This window comes from Hippopotamus amphibius, chromosome 4 (assembly GCF_030028045.1).
Source record: "Hippopotamus amphibius kiboko isolate mHipAmp2 chromosome 4, mHipAmp2.hap2, whole genome shotgun sequence".
Taxonomy (NCBI): domain Eukaryota; kingdom Metazoa; phylum Chordata; class Mammalia; order Artiodactyla; family Hippopotamidae; genus Hippopotamus; species Hippopotamus amphibius.
The window spans coordinates 152,184,225-152,209,049 of NC_080189.1; the positions used below are offsets into that span (position 1 = coordinate 152,184,225).

The following is a 24,825-nucleotide window of genomic DNA, read 5'->3' on the forward strand; positions in this document are numbered from 1 at the left end:
ATTAGGAGGAAAAAGAGTACAGTATGTGTAGGTAGACACATGAGCAGGCTGAGAGAGAGAGTAGCGCCCTCATGGTAGTCTGAATCACTTTTATGGGGCATTTCTTCTGGGTTTCCTTTGACCAGTCGTCTTGCTTTGCCTGGTTCTGAGTCTGTATTTGGTACATCTCAGGGTCCTCCCCTGTGTGCATGTGCATCTCTTAGCCAAGATGAATTCTAGTGAAGAGGTCTTTGGGGAGTTGACATCACTTACTGTGGGGCGGTGCCCCCTCCCTTTTTGACCTCCAAAGAGCCCTTCTGCGCGTGGTAGTTGGGAAGGTCTCCTTGACCTCGAGAATGAGGAATATGTGGTCTTCTATCTCTTACCTGGGCAGGGCCCAGCCTCCTCTCTCAATTGTCCTGCTATTGATATTTTGGGGTTTCTGTCCACAGGGAATGAACTCCAGCTGCTTACCCTGGGGCCCAACTATCTCCTTCCTCAAAACCAAATCTTGATTTATTCTGAATAATATCAGGGTCTACAAGAGGGGATTTGAAACATCTGTGCTAATGAAATCAGCTTTCATTGTATTAATACTTTTTCAATTTCTTGCATGTTGGAGGTAGAGGGAGTGAGGGTTAGTAACAGTTTTCCTTTGGTTAATAATTTTTTTCTGTTTTACTCTATATTAAAGTTCTGCTTCTGTATTTGGGCTATTGTTGTCATGTTATCACAAGAGGCTCTAATAGCCAAAAAGATTAGGATGCAGATAGAAAAAGAAGCATATAGAGATTTCAGTATGGAGAAGTAGTAGGGAGTCACTGACTGTGTCTGAATGGATAGAGATAGGTCATTATTTTCACCATTGTTTGTTACTGTTTTCTGCCAACTATTTCTTGTCTTTTCCGTAACAATTGCTCTTTTACTCCATTTTCTTTTTATTGGCATAGCCTCTGTTCATTGTTAAACAAAATATATCACCTATACAAATTCAGTACTTTTATGTACACTGCCACCATGATTTCTTCTACCAAGTTGACGCATATCAGAGGTTACTATCAAGGATTCTTGGAAGGATTCTAGTTAACCTTCTGGCAATAAAATAGTCCTGTGGCTTTGGACATTTCTCTTGCTCAGATCTATCTGAGGTTGGTGGGTTTTTGTTTGTTTGCTCGTTTGAGGGCTTTTTTGTTTATTTGCTTTACTTTGAATTTTGGTCTGAATCCTCTTCGCCTGGAAAGCTTAAGGTGTCTGGACTTAATGGGTTTAGAAGTATCAGGGTTAGTAGGGTAGACTATATCTTAAAGCTGCAAGTAACATTGGGAATAAAGAGAGGGGTTGTTACAGTATGCCATGTGAGAGGATTGATTATATGTAAGGGGATAGGGGTAGGATAGATAACTGTGTCTGGGTTTGCAACCAAAGACCTAGTGCCCTACCTTTTGTATTTATATAATTCATGAAAAAAGGAAATAAAGCTCAACCTAAGGGAAAGCTTTTATGTATAAGAAGTCCTTCCTGTGTTTAAAGCCTACATTCCGATAGAGGCTTTGAATAATCTCTTTGTGTTCACTACTAGAGTTTTTTAATTCAGACAAATGCTATGTTTTCCTTTTACACAAGGCGATATAGTACCATATTATTTCCAAGTTTAAACTTGTTGGAAAAAAATTGATTTACCACTTTTAAAAGGAACTTATATGAGCAAATGCCTCTGGAAACACAAAGTCATCAGTTTGCCAATAAGTAAGTAGCATTATAGATATGAGGTCAATGTGCGTTAAATGTTTGAAAAAGCCCCATCTTTTTTGTATCTACCCTATTCCAAGTGAACATCATGAAAAATGTTTCCCCACTACTCTCCTCAGATGTCACAGTTGTAGAGGATGAGCACGTAGCCATGTCCTCCATACCTGCCCTGCAAAAAAAAGGGTGGTGTTACAACTGCAGAGACTTTGGACAAAGCCTTGGTCACCATCGCCACACTGCAATAATGAGGCAGTTCCCATTTCCCTCAACTGAAGTAGAGGGAGGGTTATGAAGAGGAGGGAGTTAGATAAAGGGATTTTTAGAATCTGTGTTTGAAACCCTGGGCAGACCTCTGAACATGCCATGCATGAGACTGATCAGAATCAATATAGAAAAAGATTTGAGAACTGAGCTCTGGTGTGATATACCACTACGGCTTCAGACTGGCCTCTGGGTAGTCTGCAAGTGGAGCAGAACAAAAGAACACTGAAAACGCATTAACAAATAAATTGACATTTGAGCCACAGCTTATAAATGTGAGCTAAGAGTCCAAATAGTTTGACCGCCTACTAAAATAGGTAATTTAAATAGGAAGCAGAGTCTTGTAACATGATATTCATCATCACACTGAGAACAAGGAAAATCATAATTCAGATGACAAAAGATAATCAGCAGTCACCACAGTGAGACCAACACAGATGTTGGAACTACCTGACAAGGATTTTAAAGAAGCTATAATAATGAAAATGCTCCGGTAAGCAATTACAGACTTGAAACAAGTGAAGAAATGGAAAGTCTCAGTAAAGAAATAGATGATATATGGAAAAAACAAATGGAAATTTTAGAACTGAAAAATATAATAACTGGCTCATAGTAGAATAGCTGTACAGAGGAAAGAATCACTGCACTTGAAATTAGATCAGTAGAAATTATCCACTCTAACAACAGAGAGAATAAAGATTTTTTAAAAAGTAAACAGGGCCTCAGGGACCTGTGGGGCAATGACAAAAAAAAAAGTTGTTTTATGTTTGTATCTTTGGGGTCTCAGAATGAGAGGAGTAAGAATGAAGCATTGAAGAAGTGATAGGAAACTTCCTAAATTTGCAAACCAACATATTCAGGAAGTTGAGCAAACTCTTAAAGGGAAAAACCCAGAGTAATCCATTCCCAGACACTTTATAAGTAATTTTCTGAAAACCAAAGACAAAGAAGAATTCTTTAGAGCCGCTAGAGAAAGCAATTCATTACCTACAATGCATCTGATAAGAAAACATGGAGGCCAGAAAGAAGCAGTAAGATATTTTTAAAGTGCCGAAAGGAAAGTACTATCAACCCAGAATTCTTCATCCAGTGAAAATATGAGATGAAATAAAGACCTTTTCAGATGAAGAAAAACTAAGAGAGTTTTTTACTAGCAGACTTGCTATAAAAAAGGAAATTCTTCAGACAGACAGAAAATGATGACAGGGGGAAACTTGGACTATCAGGAATGAAAATCAAGGTACAGATGAAAGAGTAGATGTAGGATAATTGATTAGTTTCCTACCCTTAAGTTTTTAAAATGTTTAGTGGTGGAAAGCAGAATTTATAACATTGTCTGATATAGTTTTCATTGTAATTTTTTTCATTCTCAGTTTTCCCTGAGATATAAAGGTAATTTTTAAAACAACTGTATTATAAAAGGGGAGAGAGTAAATGGACCTAAAATTAGTAAGGTTTCTACATTCCACTTGAAATAATAAAATGTTGGTATGAGTAGATTGTAATAAACAATGTGTGTATACATTGTAATCCCCAGAGCAGCCATTTAAAATACTCTCTGATGAGATGTACTTAAAAAAAAAAAAAACCAATATAGACAAATCAAAATTGAATACTAAAAGAAGTTCAAATCATGCACAGGAACGCCGGAATGGGTGTTGGATTTTGTCAAATGTTTTCTCTTTATTTATTGGTGTGATCGTGTAGTTTTTCTTTAAACTGTTAATGTGGTTACATTGAATGAATTTTGAATACTTAACCAGCTTTGCTTTTCTGGAATAACCCTACTCGGTCATGATATATATATTAAAATGATTTTAAAAATATGTTGACATAAGGTAAAAAATGTTGACAAAATCCAACATCCATTCATGATGAAACATTCAGCAGACTAGGAATAGAAGGGACATTCTTCAGTCTGATAAAAAGCATCTACAGGTAACAACCTACAGGTAATATCACGCTTAATGATGGAAGACTATTTCCTTAGGCTTTTCCCCTAAAATTGGGAATGAGGCAGGGGTGTCCGCTGTCACCACTCCTATTCAATGTAGTAATGGAAGTTCTGTGCAGTGCAGTGAGGCAAAACAAAGAAAGAAATGGCATACATACTAGGAAGGAAGAAAATTGTCCCTATTTGCAGGTGACATAATTGTCTACATAGAAAAGTCCCAAATAATCTGCCAAGAAACAACCACCACAATGCAGTAAAACTCCTAGAACAAATGTTTAAGTGAATTTAGCAAAGTCACAGGGTATATAATCAGCACACAAAAATTAATCATATTTCTACATCTCAGGAAGAAACAATTAGAAACCAAAATTTTATGCCATTATGCCATTTACACTTGCTCCCAAAAATAAAAATGCAATACTTACGTAAAAATACTTGTGAAATGCTGATGAAAGAAACGAAGGAAGACCTAAATGAATGAATGGACATACTGTGTTCCTGCGTTGGAAGATTCAACATAGAAAAGATGCCAGTTCTTCCCAGTTTGATCCATAGGCTTAACACAGTTCCCATCAAAACTCTAGCAAGTCTTTTTCTTTCTTTTCATGTATAGACAAATTGATTTCAAAATTGAAATAGACAGGCAAAATAACTAAAATAGCTAAAGCAATTTTGAGAAAGAAGAGTAAAGTTGGAGGAATCACACTTTCTACTTATGACTTACAATTATAGCTAAAATAATCAAGATAGTGTATGGTGTTAGAGGAGGGGTGGACATTTAGATCAGTGGAACAGAATAAACCCACATAGGTATGCTGACTTGCTTTTTCTCATTGAGGTGAAATTTACATAACATAAAATTAAGCATCTTAAAATGAACAGTTCAGTGGCACCTAGTGCATTGACAAGGTTGTGCCAGCGCCACCTCTATCCAGTTCCAAAATATTTCATCAGCTCAAAAGGAAACTCCATACCCATTAAGCAGTTGCTCTCCAGTCCCTCATTTTCCCCTTCCCCCAGTATGCATTCTCTATGAATTTACCTATTCCGAATATTTCATGTAAATAGAATCATACAATATGTGACCATTTCTGTCTGGCTTCTTTCACTTGGCATAATATTTTCAAGTTTCATACATGTTGTAGCTTGTGTTAGTACTTCATTCCTTTTTACTGAATAACGTTCCATTGTATGTATACACCAGTATTTGTCCATTCATTCGTTAATGGACATTTGGGCTGTTTCTTCCTTTTGCTATTTGAACACTGCCATGATATGCCTCTTCATGTATTTAATTGAATATCAGTTCTTTTGAGTATATACCTATGAGTGGGCAATTGATTTTTGAGAGCAGCACAGAAGCAATTCAATGAAGGAAGCATAGGCTTTTCAATAAATAATGTTGGAATAATTGGACATCTCATAAGTAAAAAATTAATCTTGGCCTAAACCTTGCACTTTACTTAAAATTTAACTCAAAATGGGTAGTAAATCTGACAGGTAAAATAAATGTGACATGTAGAACTGTAAAGCTTTCTGTATGTAAAACTATAAAGAAAAACTTTGGAATAAATCTTTGTGACTTAGGCTAAAAGTTCTTAAATATGGCACCAAAAGAATGGTTCATAGAAAAAAATAAATTGGACTTTATCAAAATTAAAAACTTTTGCTCTGAGAATGTGACCCTGTTAAAGAAGTTGAAAAGACAGGCAATAGACTGGGAGAAAGACTGCAAATCACACATCCAAGGAAGGTCCAGAATGCATTAAGAACTCTCTAATCTCAACAGTAAGAAACAATCCAGTTAAAAAATGGGTAAAAGTTTCGAACAGACAACTTTACCAAAGAGTAAATATGGATAACAAGTAAGCACATGAAAAATGTTCAAAATCATCAACTATTAGGGAAATGCAACTTAACAACATGGTGAGATACCACTACACACCTGTCAGAATGGCCACCAAAGCAATGCTGAGCAACCAGCTCTCTCATAGATTCTTCATGGGAATGGAAAATGGTACAGCCATTGTGGGAAGTAGTTTGGCCGTTTGCTGTAAGGTTAAACATGTCCTTACCGTGTGATTCAGCAATTATACTCCTGTATACTCATCCTAGAGAAATGAAAACTCATATCCACACAAAAATCTGTACATTCACATACATGACAACTTAATTTGTAATAATCAAAACCTAAAAACAGCCCACATGTTCTTCAGTGGGTGAATTAACTGTGGTACATTCCACATAACAATACTACTTAGCAATAAAAAGGAATGAACTGTTGATACGGTGACTGGGATGGATCTCAAGAGCATTATGCTAAGTGATAAAAGAGATCATTGGTTCTGGAGAACAGAGATCACTGGTTGCCTGGGATTAAGGTTTGAGGAAGGATGTGACTGTAAAGGGAATACTGTACGAGAATTTCTTTGTTTTGATACAACAGTTTTTATCCTGATTATGGTAGTGGGTACATGAGTCTGTACATGTTTTGATAGTACTACACCAAAAAAAAAAAAGGAAGCGAAAAATGTTCTCATTGGGGAAAGCTCTGTGGAACGTACACAGTAACTCTACTGTTTTTGCAACTTATTAAGGGTCTTAAGTTATTTCCAAATAAACAGCCAAAAAAAAAAAAAAATGCAGGGTCTAAGATTTCAAAAGTAAAGAAAATAACATGAATTGGTTAGAGCACTGTTAAACTGAGGCAGGGAGAAAAGTGATCTTAAGAGGGTTTTTTTTTAATTTAATAATAATAATAATAACAACTAGGGATTCCAAAGAAATTTCTGCTCTGCTGATAGTGGATTCTCAGTGCATGGCTGGCTGCATGGAGAAGTGGAGCAAAGCCTCTTATCCAGAAGTAGCAAGACTTGACATCTGGTTTAATTATTGTTGATGGTTTGATTTAAAAGCCAGTGGGTAGACAAGTGCTATAAGTACTGTTTCTACCCTGAAGAATGGCATTTTGCAGAATGGAAGAGCTGGCAGAACAGTGTAAGTTATTCTGACTTTTTATTTAAAACAGCAAACAAAGCACCTGTAGCAGGTGCTTTGCACAAGAACAAAGTTGCAGCCAGTGTTTCTCTTTTGTGTCTGCTGTCTACTTTATTTCTGAATCCTATGTAAGACAGAGCTAACCATTCTGGAGCTTGCTTTTACTTTTCTCCTTTCTCCTCTTCCCCTCTTCTTTCTCTGCTGCCCCACCCACCCACCCTCCTCCTCTTCCCTCTTCCCACTTTCCTCCCTCTCTCTTCTTCTCTCTTTTCCACTTTCCCTCCCTTCTCCTTTCCTCCTCCCCCTTTCCCATACTACTACCTCCTCCTCCCTTTTCCCCTCTCCCTCCTTTTTTGTTTTTAAAGAGAGTGTCTGACATATCATGCCTGTATTTTGATTTTGAAGGGAGAGCCTCATGAGTCCTGTTAAGTAAAATGATGGTGGGTGGAGGGCTTTTCTGAAATTCAACCTTAATTTTGTAAGCACGCTGTTTTTAACCCGACCAGTTCAGCTGATTCTGAGACCTGGGAATCAGGCTATAAACTTAGGAAGAAATATTGAAGGTGCTTGGGGAGATATGTTTTCTATGCATTTATGTAGGATTGGCAGAATCTGGCTCCTCAGGTAACTTAACTTTTCTTCTCTAGTCTTGGAGGGAATTGTGTTTACATTAGATTTTGAATGAGAGAATTAAACTTGGATCCCATTCTTTCTCTGCCTTTCCTTTGTGGCCCTTATGGAAGCAGATAGTATTACCAGGGTTGCTCTGGTATACATGAACCTGAGGTAGAAGTTTTTCAGAGATTACCAGGAATACCCAGAGATGACAGAATACTGTCTGAAAGACCATCAGTAGAAGAAATTCCTCACATTTGTTTGTTGCTTTCTGCTGGGTCTGTAGAATTTCCATCTTTTTAAAAATGGCTTTCAAGCATTCAATAGAAACTTCTAGGCAAAGAGCAAAAGTTTAAAGAAATGCATTTAAAGTAAGCCAATTATTGGCTTTACTTACCAAGAAGAGCCTTCCTCTTCTGTAACTCTATAAACTATCTACCTTTTGCTTCAGTCCTTCAGGATAGCACTCTGTAAACTATGTATCGTGATACTTTCCTCCATTAAGTTTACACTCTTAAAATTTTCTGAAATACTCACAAGAAAATTGATTTCCTGAAGCACTGGGTAGCCTACTTGTGGGTCAGCTAATTGTGTTGTCCTTACTATTTGCAACAGACGGTTTTTCGCCGGAGGGGTGAAAAGCACACCTTGAAACTACCTTAACTTTGCTATGAAAATATTCTTGTTTAATACATTAAGAGGTAATGATTTCCTGTCTTGACTTTTAAAAATGAGAATGCTTTTTAACTTTCTCTTTCATGGTTAACTATGCCCAGAGTCTTTATTTTAATTACCACTACATGGTACTTCCATTCTCTTGCTTGCTTCATTACATTTTCTGCTTTGGTTTTGAAAATAATTTTAGAGAAATAAAATCAAATTATTTCCAATACAATGCAGGGCTTTCACCACACAATTAATCTTTTCTTCATTACCAACACAAAGCTAGATGTTGCAAATCTTTTTAAACAGGCAAATTAAAAACTGTTTGGTCTTGTGAATAAAGGAGACAAGGAGCACAATAAAATTTGACTTACCTGGCTCATTTCTTTAGTTTTTACTGACCTTTCTTTATTGGAAATAGGAGCTATTTGTGGTTTAACTCCTCCCTATAGAAAGAATGTTATTAGAGAGGAGCTGGAAGAATCCCCGGGATTCTGATTCTTAATCCCTAAATGTAAGACCTGAAACTGTAAAACTACTAGAAGAAAACAAAGGGGGAAAACTCCATGACATTCGTCTTGGCAGTGATTTTTTTTTTGTTATATATGACACCAAAAGCACAAGCAGCAACAACAACAATAAAAAATCAATAAGTGGGACTATATCAAACTAAAAAGCTTCTACACAGCAAATGAAACAGTCAACAAAATCAAAAGGCAGTCTGTGAAATGGGAGAAAATATTTGTAAACTGGATATCTGGTAAGGGGTTAACAACTGAAATACGTAAGGAATTCAACTCAATAGCAAAAACCCAAATAACCTGACCATACTATGGGCTAAATACCTAAATTGACATTTCTCAAAAGAGACATATGGAAGGTCAACAAGTATATGCAGAGGTTCTCAACATTTCTGATCATTAGGGAGATGCTAATCAAAGCAGTGAGATGTATCACCTTAAAAGTGTTAGAAAGGCTATTATCAAAAGACACAAGAGATAACAAGTGTTGTGGAAGATGTGGAGAAAGGGAAGCCTTTGTCCCCATTCCTGTTGGTGGAAATGTAAATTGCTATGGCCATATGGAAAACAATATAGAGTTTCCTCAAAAAATTAAAAATAGAACTACCATATTATTCCAGCAGTCCCACTTCTGAGTATATATCTGAAGCAGATGAAATCGGTACCTCAAAGAGATGTCTATACCTGCGTGTTCATTGTAGCATTATTCACAATAGCCAAGATACAGAAGCAGCCTATGGTTCTGTCAGTGGATGAATGAGTAAAGAAAATTGTGTGTGTGTGTGTGTGCACGCGCATGCACGTGCACAGATAGCAATGGAATGTTACTTAGCCATGAAAAATGAGAAAATCCTGCTATTTACAACAACATGGATGAACCTGGAGGACGTTATGGTAAATGAAATGACACAAAAAGACAAATACTGCACGATCTCACTAGTATGTGCAATCTAAAAAATTAATGAAAGCAGGGGGTAGAACAGTAATTACCAGGGTCAGGAAGGTGGGGTAAATGGGGAGATGTTGCTCAAATGGTATGAAGGTTCAGTTATGTGGGATGAATAAGTTCTAGAGAGCTAATGTGCAGCATGGTGACTGTAGTTAATAATACTGTATTGTATACTTGAAGTTTGCTTGGTGAGTTGATCTTAACTGTTCTCCCTACCAAAAAAATAAATCGTATCTGTGTGAGGTGATAGATATGTTAATTAGCTTGATTGTGGTGATTATTTTAGTGTTTACATATTTTAAAACATCATGTTGTACACCTTAAATATATTCCATTTTTATTTGTCACATATACATCCATAAATCTGGGAAAACAATGAGCAGGTAAGCGCTCTGAGCCTGCACTTCGTGCTGCGTCTCGTATTGAAGACGTCATGGGGAGTGGGGACGGATAAGAGCACTGGGCAATGGATTAAGAGACCTGAATTCTAAATTTTGGCTTGCCACCAATTAGTGTATTTTTGTAACAGTGGGTTTGACCATCACCTTTGTCTCTCTACATGCAGTTCTGCCGAACTAATATTTATTGAGCATTTATTGTTTGCAAGAGTTACCTGGAGATGTTATATCCAGTTTATATTGACTAAATGCTTTTTGTTTGTTGTTGCTTTAGCCTTTTTCTGCAGTGTTTTGGTCTGTAGTAACTCTGGGCAGATAAGTGAGGGAAATTACATTGTGGCTGGAAAATTTTCCTCTGAAGAGGCTTTTATTTGTAGGGAAAATCTAAAATAGTCCTGGCCAAAAGTACTACCTATGATTTAATTTAAAAACTGTGGAATCAGTACTATTTTGTAATATTACATCATTAATTCACAATTACTGCTAACTTACTAAGTGAGGGAAGTATAGAAACCTCTAAATCCTAGCAGTGCCTAAGTAATATAATAATGCTTGTGGTTTACTAGTTGATTCAAAGTTATTCTTTTTTAGCAAAGTAGAAATTAAGCTGGCTTCCTAATTTGAAATACTGCCAGGGGTAACTATTTTCATATTGTAATCAAAGTACAATAGATATTTTAGCATTTGATGGTGCTTTTAAGTGAATTAGTAATCATATAGGTTTAAGAGATGCTGCTTCCTTTAATATACAGTGTTAGAGGAATATCGATGTGAATATACTTCCCAATGTTGATTTATAGGACAGTGAGAGCAAATACAGCTTTCAGTTCTGTTGAGATAGCGTCATTCTTAGAAACTAACAGTGTCAGAAGAAATGCCTCAGCTAGTGTTAAAAAGAAAAAAAGAGCTGAACAAAAGGAAACTGAATACAGAAGAACCTTCTTTCATCTTAAGTCCTTGTTTCTTATATGTATATGGTGACAGCTTTGCTGCAGAATTATAACTGTAAAAATGTTACATAACATTGTTAGCTTATCAGGGCCCATGGTTGGGCCACCTTGCAGCACTAAATGCAAAAAGTATTGCATTTATCCAGTGTGAAATAATGTCTCTTGAGATTATGAGGATAAATGAGGATAGTATGTTTGAATTAGCTTTGAGTATATACCATGTATTTTAGCCTCACAGTATCTCTAAGATGGAAGAATGGGTGAGCAGGGAGAAGTTTTGGAGGGGGTAATTTTTTATCTCAATTTTAAATTACGAAATTGAAGCAAAATCACACAATTGAATTCATAACAGAGCTTGAATTAGAAAAAAAATTGTATCTTAAACCTCTCTGCAGTTCTTCAACTAGGACACGTCTTAAATAATTTTGACAAATTTACCTCCTATTCTAAAACTTAAATAACATCATCATTGAAAGGAGCAAGAATGCATGTGCCTGTTGCTGAGTCTGACTTTAAGAAGACCCTGTATACAGAAACCCTACATTATAAATACAATTTACAGAGTTTATAAAGTAATTTTACTTTGCCCTTCACAATTATTCTTTGTAATATGGACCTCCATTGAATAATGGAAAAAGTACATTTACTTAGCATTTCATAAACACAATAAATTATATCTTAAAGGTTTATTTTAAATGCAGTTTTATTCATAACCCTTTCCTGTCCAGCTGAAAGTGATTTTTGTTTCCTCTTCTATTCCTTAATTCCTTGTTTACCACAGTCTAAAAACATTTAAATTGTCTATTGTGGTTATTTATGTATGTAATTTCTTATTCTATTGGATTGTCATCTCACAGGTTTCCTTGTATACATTAAGTGCTTAATAAATACTTATTGAATAAATAAGGATTCACCTATACTTGATCAGTGAGTGATACTCAAAGCAGAAGGAGGGAGAAGTAAGATGCTCTCCCAGGGGACTTATGGGGGAGCATTTTCAATCTGTATTTCTCCATCTCCCACTCACGAATAAGAAGTGCTTCCTAGTGAGCCTCCATCTGCTCGGAGTGTATCGTATTCCAAGAGTGTGTGTGTGCCTGTGTGTGTGTGTGTGTGCCTGTGTGTGTGTGTGTGTGTGTGTAAGACAGAGAGAGAGAGATGAGTGGAGGGAGTACCATAAAACAGGAGGGAGGGGAAAGAGCGAAAGAATTACAACATAGAACAAAACTATCTACCTGCATTTTGGCATTACTAGTAGAGAAATATAGAAGAGAGTGCATTAGGCACACAAGAAGCAAATGAAAAACAGATTTTATCATCAGAAATAGCTACCCTGTTAAAGTGATAACATGATTAAAGTAAAGCTTCTTTTAGTAATGAGGCCCTTCTCTATATTCTCACTTATGGATGAGACATACTTTCAAGCTTTCTGCAGACAGCAACAGAAAAGTATAAAACCAGGATCAGTGGTAATTGACAAAGTCTATTTGGTAAGATATTTGGAGATTATATATATGCATGCCTGCATGTATAACAATGGCTCTGTTTCCCTTTTATAGACTCCCATGAATCTCTTTATTGCTACTTCGTAACAGTACTAGATAACAAAGACTTTGCTCAGACAAGGGATTCTATAAGGTTCCTTTCCATCAGAATAAATCCCTGTCCATCTCAGAGTTGTTGCTTTGTTTACCTTTTATATATCTGCGTGTTTTTTCTAGATATTTATCCTGATGGGCCTAATCTTTTTTTTTTTTTTGATTGATTGATTGATTTTATTGGCTGTGTTGGGTCTTTTTTGCTGTGCGTGGGCTTTCTTTTAGTTGCGGTGAGTGGGGGCTGCTCTTCATTGTGGTGCGCGGGCTCCTCATTGCTGTGGCTTCTCTTGTTGTGGAGCACAGGCTCTAGGCACATGGGTTTCAGTAGTTGCAGCACATAGGCTCAATAGTTGTGGCTCACGTGCTCTAAAGCGCAGGCTCAGTAGTTGTGGCACACTGGCTTAGTTGCTCCGCAGCATGTGGGATCTTCCTGGAGCAGGGCTTGAACCCGTGTCCCCTGCATTGGCAGGCGGATTCTTAACCACTGCGCCACCTAGGAAGCCCCTGATGGGCCTAATCTTGTGTTAGAAACAGATATACTTTTTCTGTTTCTTGCCCTCTCCTTTTTCTGAATCTTTTATGAACAAGATCCTTTGAATTTTGCAGACTTTTATTAAATATTATTTTGGTAAAAAATTGAGCTGTGGCGCTGAGCTTTTTCAGTGTTTTGTTTAACTGTTAACATTCCAGACAGCCATTCATTTTCTCTTATCACTTCCTGGCTTAGAGTCTTCCACTGGTTACCTCTTATATATAGACCTTTCTCATTCCAGAACCAAAAATAGATTTTTTTCCCTTTCTCTGTGTTATCTGTGGCATAACAGAAAGAGTTAATATAGTCACTCTTCAGCTTACTATGAGACATATTAAGACTCTTGAATTATGCTTCATTTCATAAATTACCCTCTTCTTTCTCTTAAAACTCTTTACAAACACAATAGGTATATTTTTTTAATGCAGATGTGAGTTTTCTTTTAAGTAAAAAATTTAGTTTTAAAATTAAAGGTCAGATGTTTCAATTATTATGTTCCTTTACTCTTTTTTCCTTTAAAAATATGAAGACTAATATAAAATACAATTATGTGGGAAACTGGTTGTGAGGTATATGGGATCTCTGTTCTAACTTTGCAATAATTCTGTACATCTAAAAGCAGCTCTAAAAGAAAATATTTATTAAAAAATATGTGAAGGACATTTTCATTCATATGAATTTTGGAGATATAAAGTCATATTTCAAATCATGAAAAATCTGACAAATGTCGATACTCCTTGCTCTCTTAACTGTTGAATTAAAAATAAAGCTTTGAATCAGTTTGAGAATGTTATTTATTCCCAGATCCTTGTATAATATTATAAGAAAGTAGATGATAAGTTGGTCTCCCAACATCACACCCCCTCTGTTCTTCTCAAATCTTTTGTGCTTGTAGCAACTGGAATCTTTGTTGCCTTAGGAGTCTTCCGTGAGTTCAAAGTCTCAAGTGAAGAGAAGCAGCAACTCTAGTCCTTGATTGAGGAAACACTATTGACCATGTATCTTTCTGGATTTTATCTGGGCTCTCTTGGATTCATAAGGGCTCTAGCTCTTCAGAAGGCGTTTGATAGTATAGGTTCTGCTTTGAATTGAAAGGACCAGCGTGCAGTGGCACATCTGAATATGAAAGATCCTTCTGAAAGTAACAGTGTGTTGCATTTTCCCTTCTCAGCTTTTCTTTCAGAATCATTTTGTAGCCTTACTATCCTAGTTTTTGTTTCTAGGACTCTACTTGACAGAACAGATGATATCCCTAGAAAATAGTTGTAGATTTGTGGTTTGGCAACTGCTTTATTAAAGGCTCATATAAATTGAGAACTGATTACCTTGCTTCTTGCTGTGCGAAAAAAAGATTCTATTCCTGAAGGTACCCATCTTTTCTCTTCGCTTGCAGGCAGAACAGCTTGAAAAATTTCTCAGGCTAAGGAGTCCTTGTCAAAACAGATTTTTAGTTGAAGAAGTAAGATGCCTAAGGATGTTTAGCAACAGCCCATACAAATTTACAGTGGAATTGACACTTTAGAATGGGAAAAAAGGATTTTTCACATTTCTTAACCCCATTGCACCCACTGTTAGATAATATTAAGTGTTTTAACCATTTGCTGTTCATCTTATAGAAAAATATACAAATAGAAAAAAAACTCCCAATTAAAAATCGGCATACATTCGCAATACATCCAATATAAAACATATTCTACATTTTATTTTGAAAATTACTAATATCATCAATATTGGTTTTTTTAAAAAGTCCCATGATTGATATTTTTAAATTGCTGACCTCAGATATCCTTTTACTCAGTGACTTTACTTTCATAATGGAAAAAGTACACTTGGTTGATGACATCTCGAATTCTGGAATAGATTAGATAGATTGGAATTATTAGATAAATTGTAGTTTTTCTTTTAAGATGATTTGAGTTTCATCAGTGAAGGTAATAAGCTCAGAATGCTGAAGTGCAGCTGGAATAAACGAACTATTTTGCTTCTTTCATAAAGATTTCAGTGTGTGCAGCTTTGAGTTCAGAGAGGATCATACTTGCATCTTCTGAGTGATAGAGAAGTGAAAGACTATTTTTTTTAAACTGTAACTGCTTAATGTCACATTTGTTTAGTGATATTTCCAAAGTAATTGGTCTTTTTCATTGCCATCTCCCTAAGTATACACATAAAATTTCAGTGGATTCTTTGAAATCTAATCTTAAAGCTGAATTCCTTGCTGAATAAGATATACTGGATTAGTCTTGGCTTATTATATGATTTTTAACAGTTGTCACCTATAAAGAGAAGTTAACCTCTGCGTACAGCTTATCTTCACCCTTTGTTTCTCTTCCTTACTGACAGAACCCCAAGGACTGCAGCAAAGCCAAGAAGCTCGTGTGTAATATCAACAAAGGCTGTGGCTATGGCTGTCAACTCCATCATGTGGTCTACTGCTTCATGATTGCATATGGGACACAGCGAACACTCATCTTGGAATCTCACAATTGGCGCTATGCTACTGGAGGATGGGAAACTGTGTTTAGACCTGTGAGTGAGACCTGCACAGACAGATCTGGCATCTCCACTGGGCATTGGTCAGGTAAGAAGCCTGTGCAGTTTGTCATCTCTCTGGGTTGAACTGCCGCATAACCAAGTTACCAGATTTCTACAGACAACCTTATGCTCGCAGTCACCTTTTTCTCTGTATCCGTGAATGCTATACATTATCCAGATAAAATCCGGAATACTAATATTTTATTCATAAAGTGTTTCATGATTTTTTTTTCTTTTTCTTTTCCTTTTTCTTTTTTTTGCTCTGCCACGCAGCATGTGGGGATCTTAGTTTCCTGACCAGGGATCAAACCTGTGCCCCCTGCAGTGGAAGCATGAGTGCTAACCACTGGACAACCAGGGAATTTCCTCATGATCAATTTCATTTCTGATGTTCATTTTTATCTGGATCTAGCAAAATCACTAAGTTTTTTTTCAAGGAACTTAATTTATTCTTTTGATGATGTTGATGATATACTTTCACTTTTTTGGGTGCTTTCACATTATTGTATTTATTTGATCCTCCAAATTATCCTGTAAGGTAGGCTGGTAGTTCTCAAACTTCAACATGCGTGAGAATCACCTTGAAAGCTTATTAAAATACTATTTTCTGATTCAATAGGCCTAGGGTAGGGCTCGAAATTTGCATGTCTGATGAAGTTTCCAGGTCCAGGGACCACACTGTGAGAACCACTTAGGCAGACAATGCAGGTACCTTTATCTCCATTTTATAGCTGAGGACAATGAAGCCTAATTTGTTTATGTGATTTCAATTTTATTCAGGAAACGTAATGAGGAATAATGTGATTAAGGTACCATGCTCGGCATGAGAAAGCGATACAAAGATCAGCAAGAAATTCTCTTCTCTCTAAGGTTTTGGTGATAGAGGGAATGGAGTACAGTTGGAGTTTCTTACTGCTAGTCTCTTTTTCTTTCTACAGTGACGCTCTTTAAACAAGGTCCAAAATTGGGCTACCTTTGTTGAAATCTTTGCTGTATCATTTTGTAATCTTGGGCAAGTTACTTAACCTAGGCCTTCCTTTCCTCATCAGTAAAATGAAGAGTAATAATTTACTTACCTCTTGTTGTCGGTAGGATTAAATGAACTAATATGTGTAGTGTACTTAGCACACTACCTGATATATGAGCTCTCGTAATTGTTAGCTATCATTAATAGCCTTTATTCATTGAGTGCTGACAGTGTGGCAGATACTGAACTAACTGATTAGGTGAAATGCTAAGTAAGTCAATACACTATCTCTGCACTAACATCTTGTGAGAAGTCCAATATTTTTCAAAATGCTGAGGCATTTCAGTTAATAAAATTATTTATGGAGCTGAGCACCTTTTTTCAGAGGTTAAAACACTACATTTAGAATAGGGAGCTATGTTATTGGCAGAGTAAGTAACTTTAGTTCCTTTGTTTCTTTTTTGCCTTCTTTGGAAAATACAGGTAATACTTGACTTCACAGAAGGGTCAAGAAAGTTAATTGGGTAATTTCTATAAAATGCTTTAAGTTGCTCTATAAAATGTCCTATATGGATTTAAAGTATTATCTCGTGATGTGAATTTTGTCTTCCATAGGATTATTTAGGAGTCTTATTCTATATATCAACATAGTTTTTTCTTTGTAATTCACTTCAAATTTTAAAGTGAACCTCTTACTCTGGAACCTAAATGAGCTTTACTTTTGAGGTTGCCTCTTCCATTGATCTGGTCTCTAGTTTATAGCTGGTACAAAGAGAGCAGGTGTCAAGGTTAGGAAGTTATAGGAAAAGCAACTGTGTCAGTCGCACTGTGGTAACTTTTTCATTTTGAGGACTTAGTTCAGTTTCAAATTTCTTTGATTGTGGAAGCATATAGCCAGCATAGGACAAAGTTCTTGTGTTTCACTGCTTCTAGGGAGAGGCAGCTTTCTGAGTAGCAGTCGGTAAATAAAAAAGTGAAAAATTAGCCTCACTAGACTTACCAGATTTAGTATGTAGGTTGTCCATGCCTGTATGCTACCACTAGTTACTTAGTTTGTTTGATTGTAAGCCTTCCTCATGTAGTGGCAACTGCAGAACATGAAGATTAAAAACGGCTTGAATTTGAAACATTCAGAATTTCTTGACGTTACAATGAAACAGGGTCTAGAAATTTCCTTCCTTTATGTATGTGGAGTCTGAGGCCTGGTAGATACTAAGTGGCTTCTCCAGGATCACACAGCTAACAAATGACAGAATTCTGGTGAGTGTATTCACTCCACATACCTCCAGTCTAAGTCCTTCCTAGTAGGCTCACTTCATGCCTTACCTGGCAGAATAACGATGAGCAGCGTAGAAACTGTCCTGAATGTCTAGGAACTAAATAAAGTGACAAATTTAAGGTCTCTATCCTCTTTCCTCGCCTGCCCTATAACTTTTCCCACCTCTTTAATATGATTTTAGGTACTGAAGAGTTAACAATGGTATTTTCTTCTTAGTCATTTGCAGTCCCTGATTAAAGAAATCATTTTATCATGGTAGCATAGAATTATCATTTTAATTAAATAGATCTTTCCTTTATCACTACAGGTATTATATATAATCATATATTTTTCTTCATGCTAATGAACTAAACTGTGCTTTTGGACACCTTTAATTAATTAAACTAGTGGTTATTTTCAGTATTCCTTCAGAACTCAATATAACTAAAATAATTTAATGTTAATCTTACATCTAAAAAAAGGAAGAGGTTTATGTTTGCACTTAGAATACTTTCATTTTTATGAAAAGTATGGTTGCCGTCCGCTTCTGTGTCTGTTTATATACACTATCTATATATGTACCTTTTGGAGAAACTAACCTATGTCTAGAATTAGAGAAATCAGAATGAATTTTAATAAGATCTTTGACATTAATCCATCAGTTAGCCATAAATCAACTAAATCTGTTATTATTCTGACTTGTACAAAGACTCTTGGGATATTTCCCTTGGCACCACTGTCATGAAATTATTATTTTTGTTTATACACACTTGATGTGATTTGCCTGCAGGTGGAATTTAGTGATTTCTTTTCAAATCTGTCACCAGCAGAGAAATTAGTATTCACATTTGATCATTTGAATAGCCAAATCATACCTTGGTGTAAGTTGAGTTCTTTTATTCGCCTGCATTTTTTTATATTTGTGTATAAAACTGTATCATTTGTAGTATAATTTGATTGAATGAAACAAAATATTAAAAATTATGCTTCCAATTAATAATAACCTTTCCCTGTCACCTGTAGATGTCATGTCTGTTCTAAAGTTGTTGATAAAGTGGTCAAGTATTTTTCTGTATCACAAAATGTTTCCTAAACCTGACCTAACTACATGTAATAGACCTGATTCTTCCAAATAGATTTCTTATGATAATTCAGAATGGGAATCTTGTTTTTAAAAGTATATTGACTCTTTTAGGCTATATATGACAGCTAGCTTCCAAGATGCTTTTCTAGTTGCTATAAATACTCTTGAATAGATGATTTAGCAGTAGGGAACCTCAGCTATTTAAACTCAGTTCTTCACTATTTTTTCCATTCTAAAAATTGCACATTTATTCAGATTAGCAGTTAAGCCATTCGGGTGTTTTGCATTTCCTTCTCTTGTCTTTGATTGTCATAAATTGAACTGAATTACTTAATTTGATAAATCTAATTGAAAAACTTTCTTTTAAATGAAAATAATGACTAGTAAGAAACAGTGTTTGTAAATATGAAAAAATTTAATGCCTTAGAGGTGTCTGATTTAAGTGTATGTTTAAGTAGATTGCTGCTTGCTGTATTTAATTACTTAAATTGGATGGTTAATTTCTCTCCGTACCTCATTTCAAAAAATGTTTTGGTCAAAGAGTTTTATTTGGCATCCTTACATGGAGGCAACCTTAAAACTAAAAGTAATTTAATAAAAGCACTTGCTGTGTGCTAGGCATGCTGGACTACATGCTGTCAGGGGCAGCCTAGTGGGAAAGAAAAACAACTTGAATGAACAATTAAAATTCATTGTGATATGGGTAAGTCCATAGTACTCTAGAGCACATATCTCACATATATTTCGGATTCTTCTGGAGGAAGTGATTTTTAAGCTAAGACCCAAAGTATGAGCAGGAGTCAGCCAGGTAAATATATGGTAGAAGAATTTTCTGTCATTGGGCACAACATGTGAAAAGAGGCAAGAGAAAGTCGAGGCACTGGGGAAACTAGAAATAGTTAATTGTAAAGTTTGAATACTGAGAAACTAATGTTTCATTTTGAAAATACTTGTTACTTATAGGGTTTCCATTTGGATGGTTGTATGATTTTGTTCCTCCCTAAAACCCAGGTTTAATTTGAGTGTCAGAGCTTTTTGTTTTGTTTTTGCTTCAGAGATTGGGCAAAGTTAGAAGCCACATTGCTTTCACCTGGCTCTTGGTGTCATCTAGGAGCCATTAAACTCTTTAGTTAAAAATTTCATTTTTAATATTTCTTAGCGTTCACTCAGTTAATTTTTGAAAGCTGTCAAATACCACAAACTCACATACTCCAGGAAAAACATTATACTTTTATTAACTACCTAAAGCACTTCTGTAATGCTATTTTTCCTGCATTTTAATTAAAATTTGGATAATCTCTATATGATAACCATTTTGCATTACTGTTTTATCTAGAGAGAATAGGAAGGTAATTTAGTCTTCCACCTTGGTTGAGCAATTTTTTTCCAGTTTTATTGAGCTATAATTGTCATATGACATTGTATTAGTTTAAGGTATACAACATAATGATTTGATATGTATATACTGCAAAAAGATTATTGTAATAAGTTTAGTAAACATCCATCACCTCACATGGTTACAAGCTTTTTTTCTTGTAATGAGAACTTTTAAGATTTACTTAGTCACCTTCAAATATACAATACAGTATTGTTAACTGCAGTTACCATGCTGTATGTTACGTCCTCAGAGCTTATATATCCTTTCATTGGAAGTCTGTACCTTTTGACCACAGTCACCCTTTTCCCCCCACCTTCCCCACCCCCCACCTCTCTTCACTTTTGGCACCCACCAATCTGTTCTCTGTTCCTGTGAGTCTGTTTTTTTTAGATTCCACATATAAGGGAGATCATACAGTGCATGTGTTTCTGTGACTGACTTATTTCACTTAGTGTGAAATCCTCAAGGCCTATCCATCTTGTTGCAAATGGTAGGACTTTTTTCTTTCTGATGGCTGCATAATATTGCATTGTGTGTGTATATATGTGTGTGTGTATATACATATATGTATATATATAATATTTTTTTTATCCATTCATCCATCAGTGGACGCTTGAGTTGTTTCCATGTCTGGGTTATTGTAAACATGCTGCAATGAACATGGGGATGCAGATATCTCTTCAAGATAGTGATTTCATTTCCTTTGGCTATATACCCAGAGATGGGAATGCTGGATCATATGTTAGTTCTGTCATGAAACTCTCTAAGCAAATATCTCACTGATGTCAAAAGGAAACTCTTTAGCAAGCTGAGCACAAATTAAATTAAACTTTAACTTTTTCCTGTGAAACTAATATTTGTAACATGTACAAAACTACTCTGATGTCTATTGGAGTCATTTAAATAATCTAACAAGCTGGATCCTTAATAATGGCTGATTTCAGATGGACTGATTGATAAACTAATAATATGGTTGATAATCTATAGCTGCCTATTAGGATAGCCTGCGGACACGCTTCTATGTAGTATTTCTTACAGTAATAATCTTTTCAGCCTTTGATGATTGATTAGTAGAAACATGAAATAAGTGCATATAATATTTTAGATTCCTTGTGCTGCAAAAAACATCTTTATTTTCTGTTTAGGTATTATGAGGAAGAGGAAAGGATACTGGTCTCTGAGTTTAACCATATCTGATCTTAGTCCTGTTGTTTTTAGCTTTGTGAACTTCAGCCGTTAATTGTAGCTTCAGAAACGCAGTTTCACTCTAAGAAAGCTCATGAAACTCAGTACCTATCTCCCTATCCACTTTTATAGGGCTATAATCACCAGGGGAAATGATTAAGAGCTATAAAAGGTATTAAGATAATTTTCACATACAGTTTAATTGTCTATGTTTGGTCCCCAAATTTTAAAACAAAAACATAATAATAGAATACATTGTTAGATTATAATCTGCAACAATAGAAAAGTTACCCTTTTACTCTAAGATGAAAACTAGGCCTTTATAAGAGCTTCATAGTTTTCCCTTTTAAAATTATAAAGTTATATGGAAAAACTGAAAGAGATCCAGAGACGAGAAATAACTTCTGAGAATAACCTTTAAGCACTAGACTGTCTCTATGCTTAATAAACCCACAATTTAATGGACTGGTAAAATTCTGGACCAGTCAGAGAGTCTCTGCAGCTACCTTAATATTTTTTCTATACCAACACACCTGAGATAGAAGGTATACTGCCACCTATAACAGTGGCTCACTATAGTTAGTGATTTTAAAATTGGCTCTGTTTGCTGGGAAGAGGTGGTGGTACAGGGAGAAGATTTGAAGACTGAGTTGGTACCGTGTATAGTTGAAAAGCTATCCCTGCTTCAAGTTTCTAATAGGCCTCTCTACCCTGCACCCTACTCTTTTGAGAATTACTGACCTAAACACGTATCATTGCAGGTACGTAAAGACTTTTATTTCAGTCTGTATAAGACTGGTTTTGCTGTTCATGGTCCATAAAAGAAAGGAAGATTTTTGTTTCTGGACTGTAAAATACCAGTTAGAATATATGTGTATCTCAGAAGAACTCAAACTACCTTCACTCTGATAGGTCCTTTATCTTCAGCTTTCCACTTCAGGAGAGAGAAAGGTATCTGTAGTATCTCATTTATAGTTACACAATATGGGAATAGGGAGCTAAACCTTTATCCACACAGCAGTTTTGCCTACAGTGCACCCACATCTTAAGCACAACCATAGATGTTTATTTCCATATTTATCCTACAAATGCTTCTCATATCGAGTTACGAGTAAACCTGGGGAAAGTGAGTCAGAGGTTTGCAAACTGCCAGGATAATCAGCATGGTGCATTTTTCTGGACTATCAATTTTATTTGCTGGTATGAAAGCTAAATCATTTTCAGATAATAAAACAAACAGGATATATAATTGTGTAAAATGAAAATTTTGATGAAACATCAAACTTCAACCCATAGGTTTAGTTCAGCCTTCATATCCTCAGTAGTATAAGTTTACCCTCCTCTGCTTTTGGGAGCATTTTGGAGGAAAACTTTAAGAAATACCATTCTATATTTGAATTTTTAGCTATTTATTTTATCTTGAAGGAGACTCCAAATGGTAGCAGGGCCCAGGTCTTCTGGGTTATTTACACAATGCAAACACTTGACCAGAGCACAATAAATGTAATAAAAGAAACAAAACCCACCTCTCCTGCATCCTAGTCTAAATCTCAAACTATTACCCTGCAAGCTGTGTGACACACTTTTGCTAAATTGTAGATTTTGTTTTTTAAAAAAAAATAGTCTGTCACTAAGAATGAGTTGGGGGGTGGGGGAGGTGTTTTAAGTCAAACATGGTGTCTTGGAGCTCTAATATATAGGTAATACTAAAAGAATCAAGAATTAATTCCTGTGAAGGTTCTGCTCCATGGGAGCTGTGTCAGAATTAATGCTTAGGAATCTGAACATACCCAAGGTGTTGATTTCCAAGTAACTTGCCTAAAAGTGGAGATAGCCTTCAGTGAAGAAGGTTTTTCCAAATACTAACAATGGAATTGAGCAAATCCTAAAGATTTCAATATTAGAAATACATAAAAGTGAGGGCCTTTGACGGACCATCCGTCTGGTACCCATCTATTGACTAGATGGAACTGCATTTTTCAGACCAGCAGAGATTATGTTTAGTTAAGCAACCCAAAACATGGTATTGAATCACCGTAGCATGCTCCTTTCCTCTCTAGTCTTTGGGTATTAAATATTATATTTGAAGCTATTTGTATTGTATGTCTAGGTTGTGGCTAAGAATAAACTAGCCTGGAACACTCCAATGGGATTTTATGGCATAATGGAAAAAGCAGTTGACAAAAAAGGTAAATCACCAGTATTTTCTTTTCTCTGCTGTCACTGCCCATCTTGCTGTGTCCACTGAAATTGGATAGTAGGACAGTAGAAACTGGGGAATAGGCTGGTTTATTAGCTGCTTCTGCTGCCACCTCTGGCCAGTCTCGATCCATGCAGTTCAGAATACCCAATAATAGGGTTGGGGAAAGTAGACATTGCACTCTGTGTCCCTTTTTTCCTCGATTATGTTCAGTATCAACCGTGAGGCCACCCAAATTGAGATTTTAGAATATATAGAGCATCCATCTGCATCCTTTGGAAATATCTGTCCATTAGTACCTGGATTGATTTCAGAAGGTTAGATAGTCTTTTAAGAATGTGATATCTACATTTTAAAAGTGATGTGATATCTCTGTTTCAGAGGAAAGATTATTATCTTATGGCTTGTCAAGAATGACCGTGTTAGAGGCGCCCGTTTGTATTATATATGTGTTAGTAAGTGGACATTTAGTTCATTCACCTGTTGTATTTTATTGTGCATTTGTATTATGTTTCCCTCATTGATGGATGTTTAAATTATTTCACGTTTTTGCCATTATAAACAAAAATATGTCTTTGAATATCTGTGTGTGTGTCTCCTTGTTCATATGTTAGTTTCTCTATGGCAGTGCTTATCAAACTTTTCCATATCAAACCATATGTAAAAGATATTTTTACTGCCCATATTATCACCTGGGAGGTGATGGTATATGGCAAGCCTACAGAGATCTCTATGGCAGTGTGTTACAAATAAAATCTTATGCTATAAAAAAGGGGCTTGTCAAACAATGGTCCTCAGCCAAACTCAGCCTTCCATCTGTTTTCGTAAATAAAGTTTTGCTAGAACACCGCCACATCCATTTACTGACATATTGTCTATGACTGCTTTCATCTGCAGAGGCAGAGCTGAATAGTTGCAATAGAAACCATCTGGCCTGAAAGCCTAAAATGTTTACTATCTAGCTTTTTACAAAAAAAGTTTTCTGACTCCTACTCTAAAATAATAATTACCAAACAAATACAGTTTCAACCATTGTAAATTTGTGAATATTTTTT

At 35.8% G+C, this 24,825-nt stretch overlaps 1 protein-coding gene across 4 annotated transcripts in view; it reads left to right on the top strand.

Annotated features, from left to right (window-relative positions):
• FUT8 (fucosyltransferase 8) overlaps positions 1 to 24,825 on the top strand; it is a 315,036-nt gene that overhangs the window by 242,968 nt on the left and 47,243 nt on the right. For all 4 annotated transcript variants that reach the window (XM_057731047.1, XM_057731050.1, XM_057731048.1 and 1 more), the window contains one exon: positions 15,507 to 15,744. In XM_057731047.1, the coding sequence (XP_057587030.1) occupies positions 15,507 to 15,744 (238 nt within the window). The remainder of the gene's footprint in view (positions 1 to 15,506; positions 15,745 to 24,825) is intronic.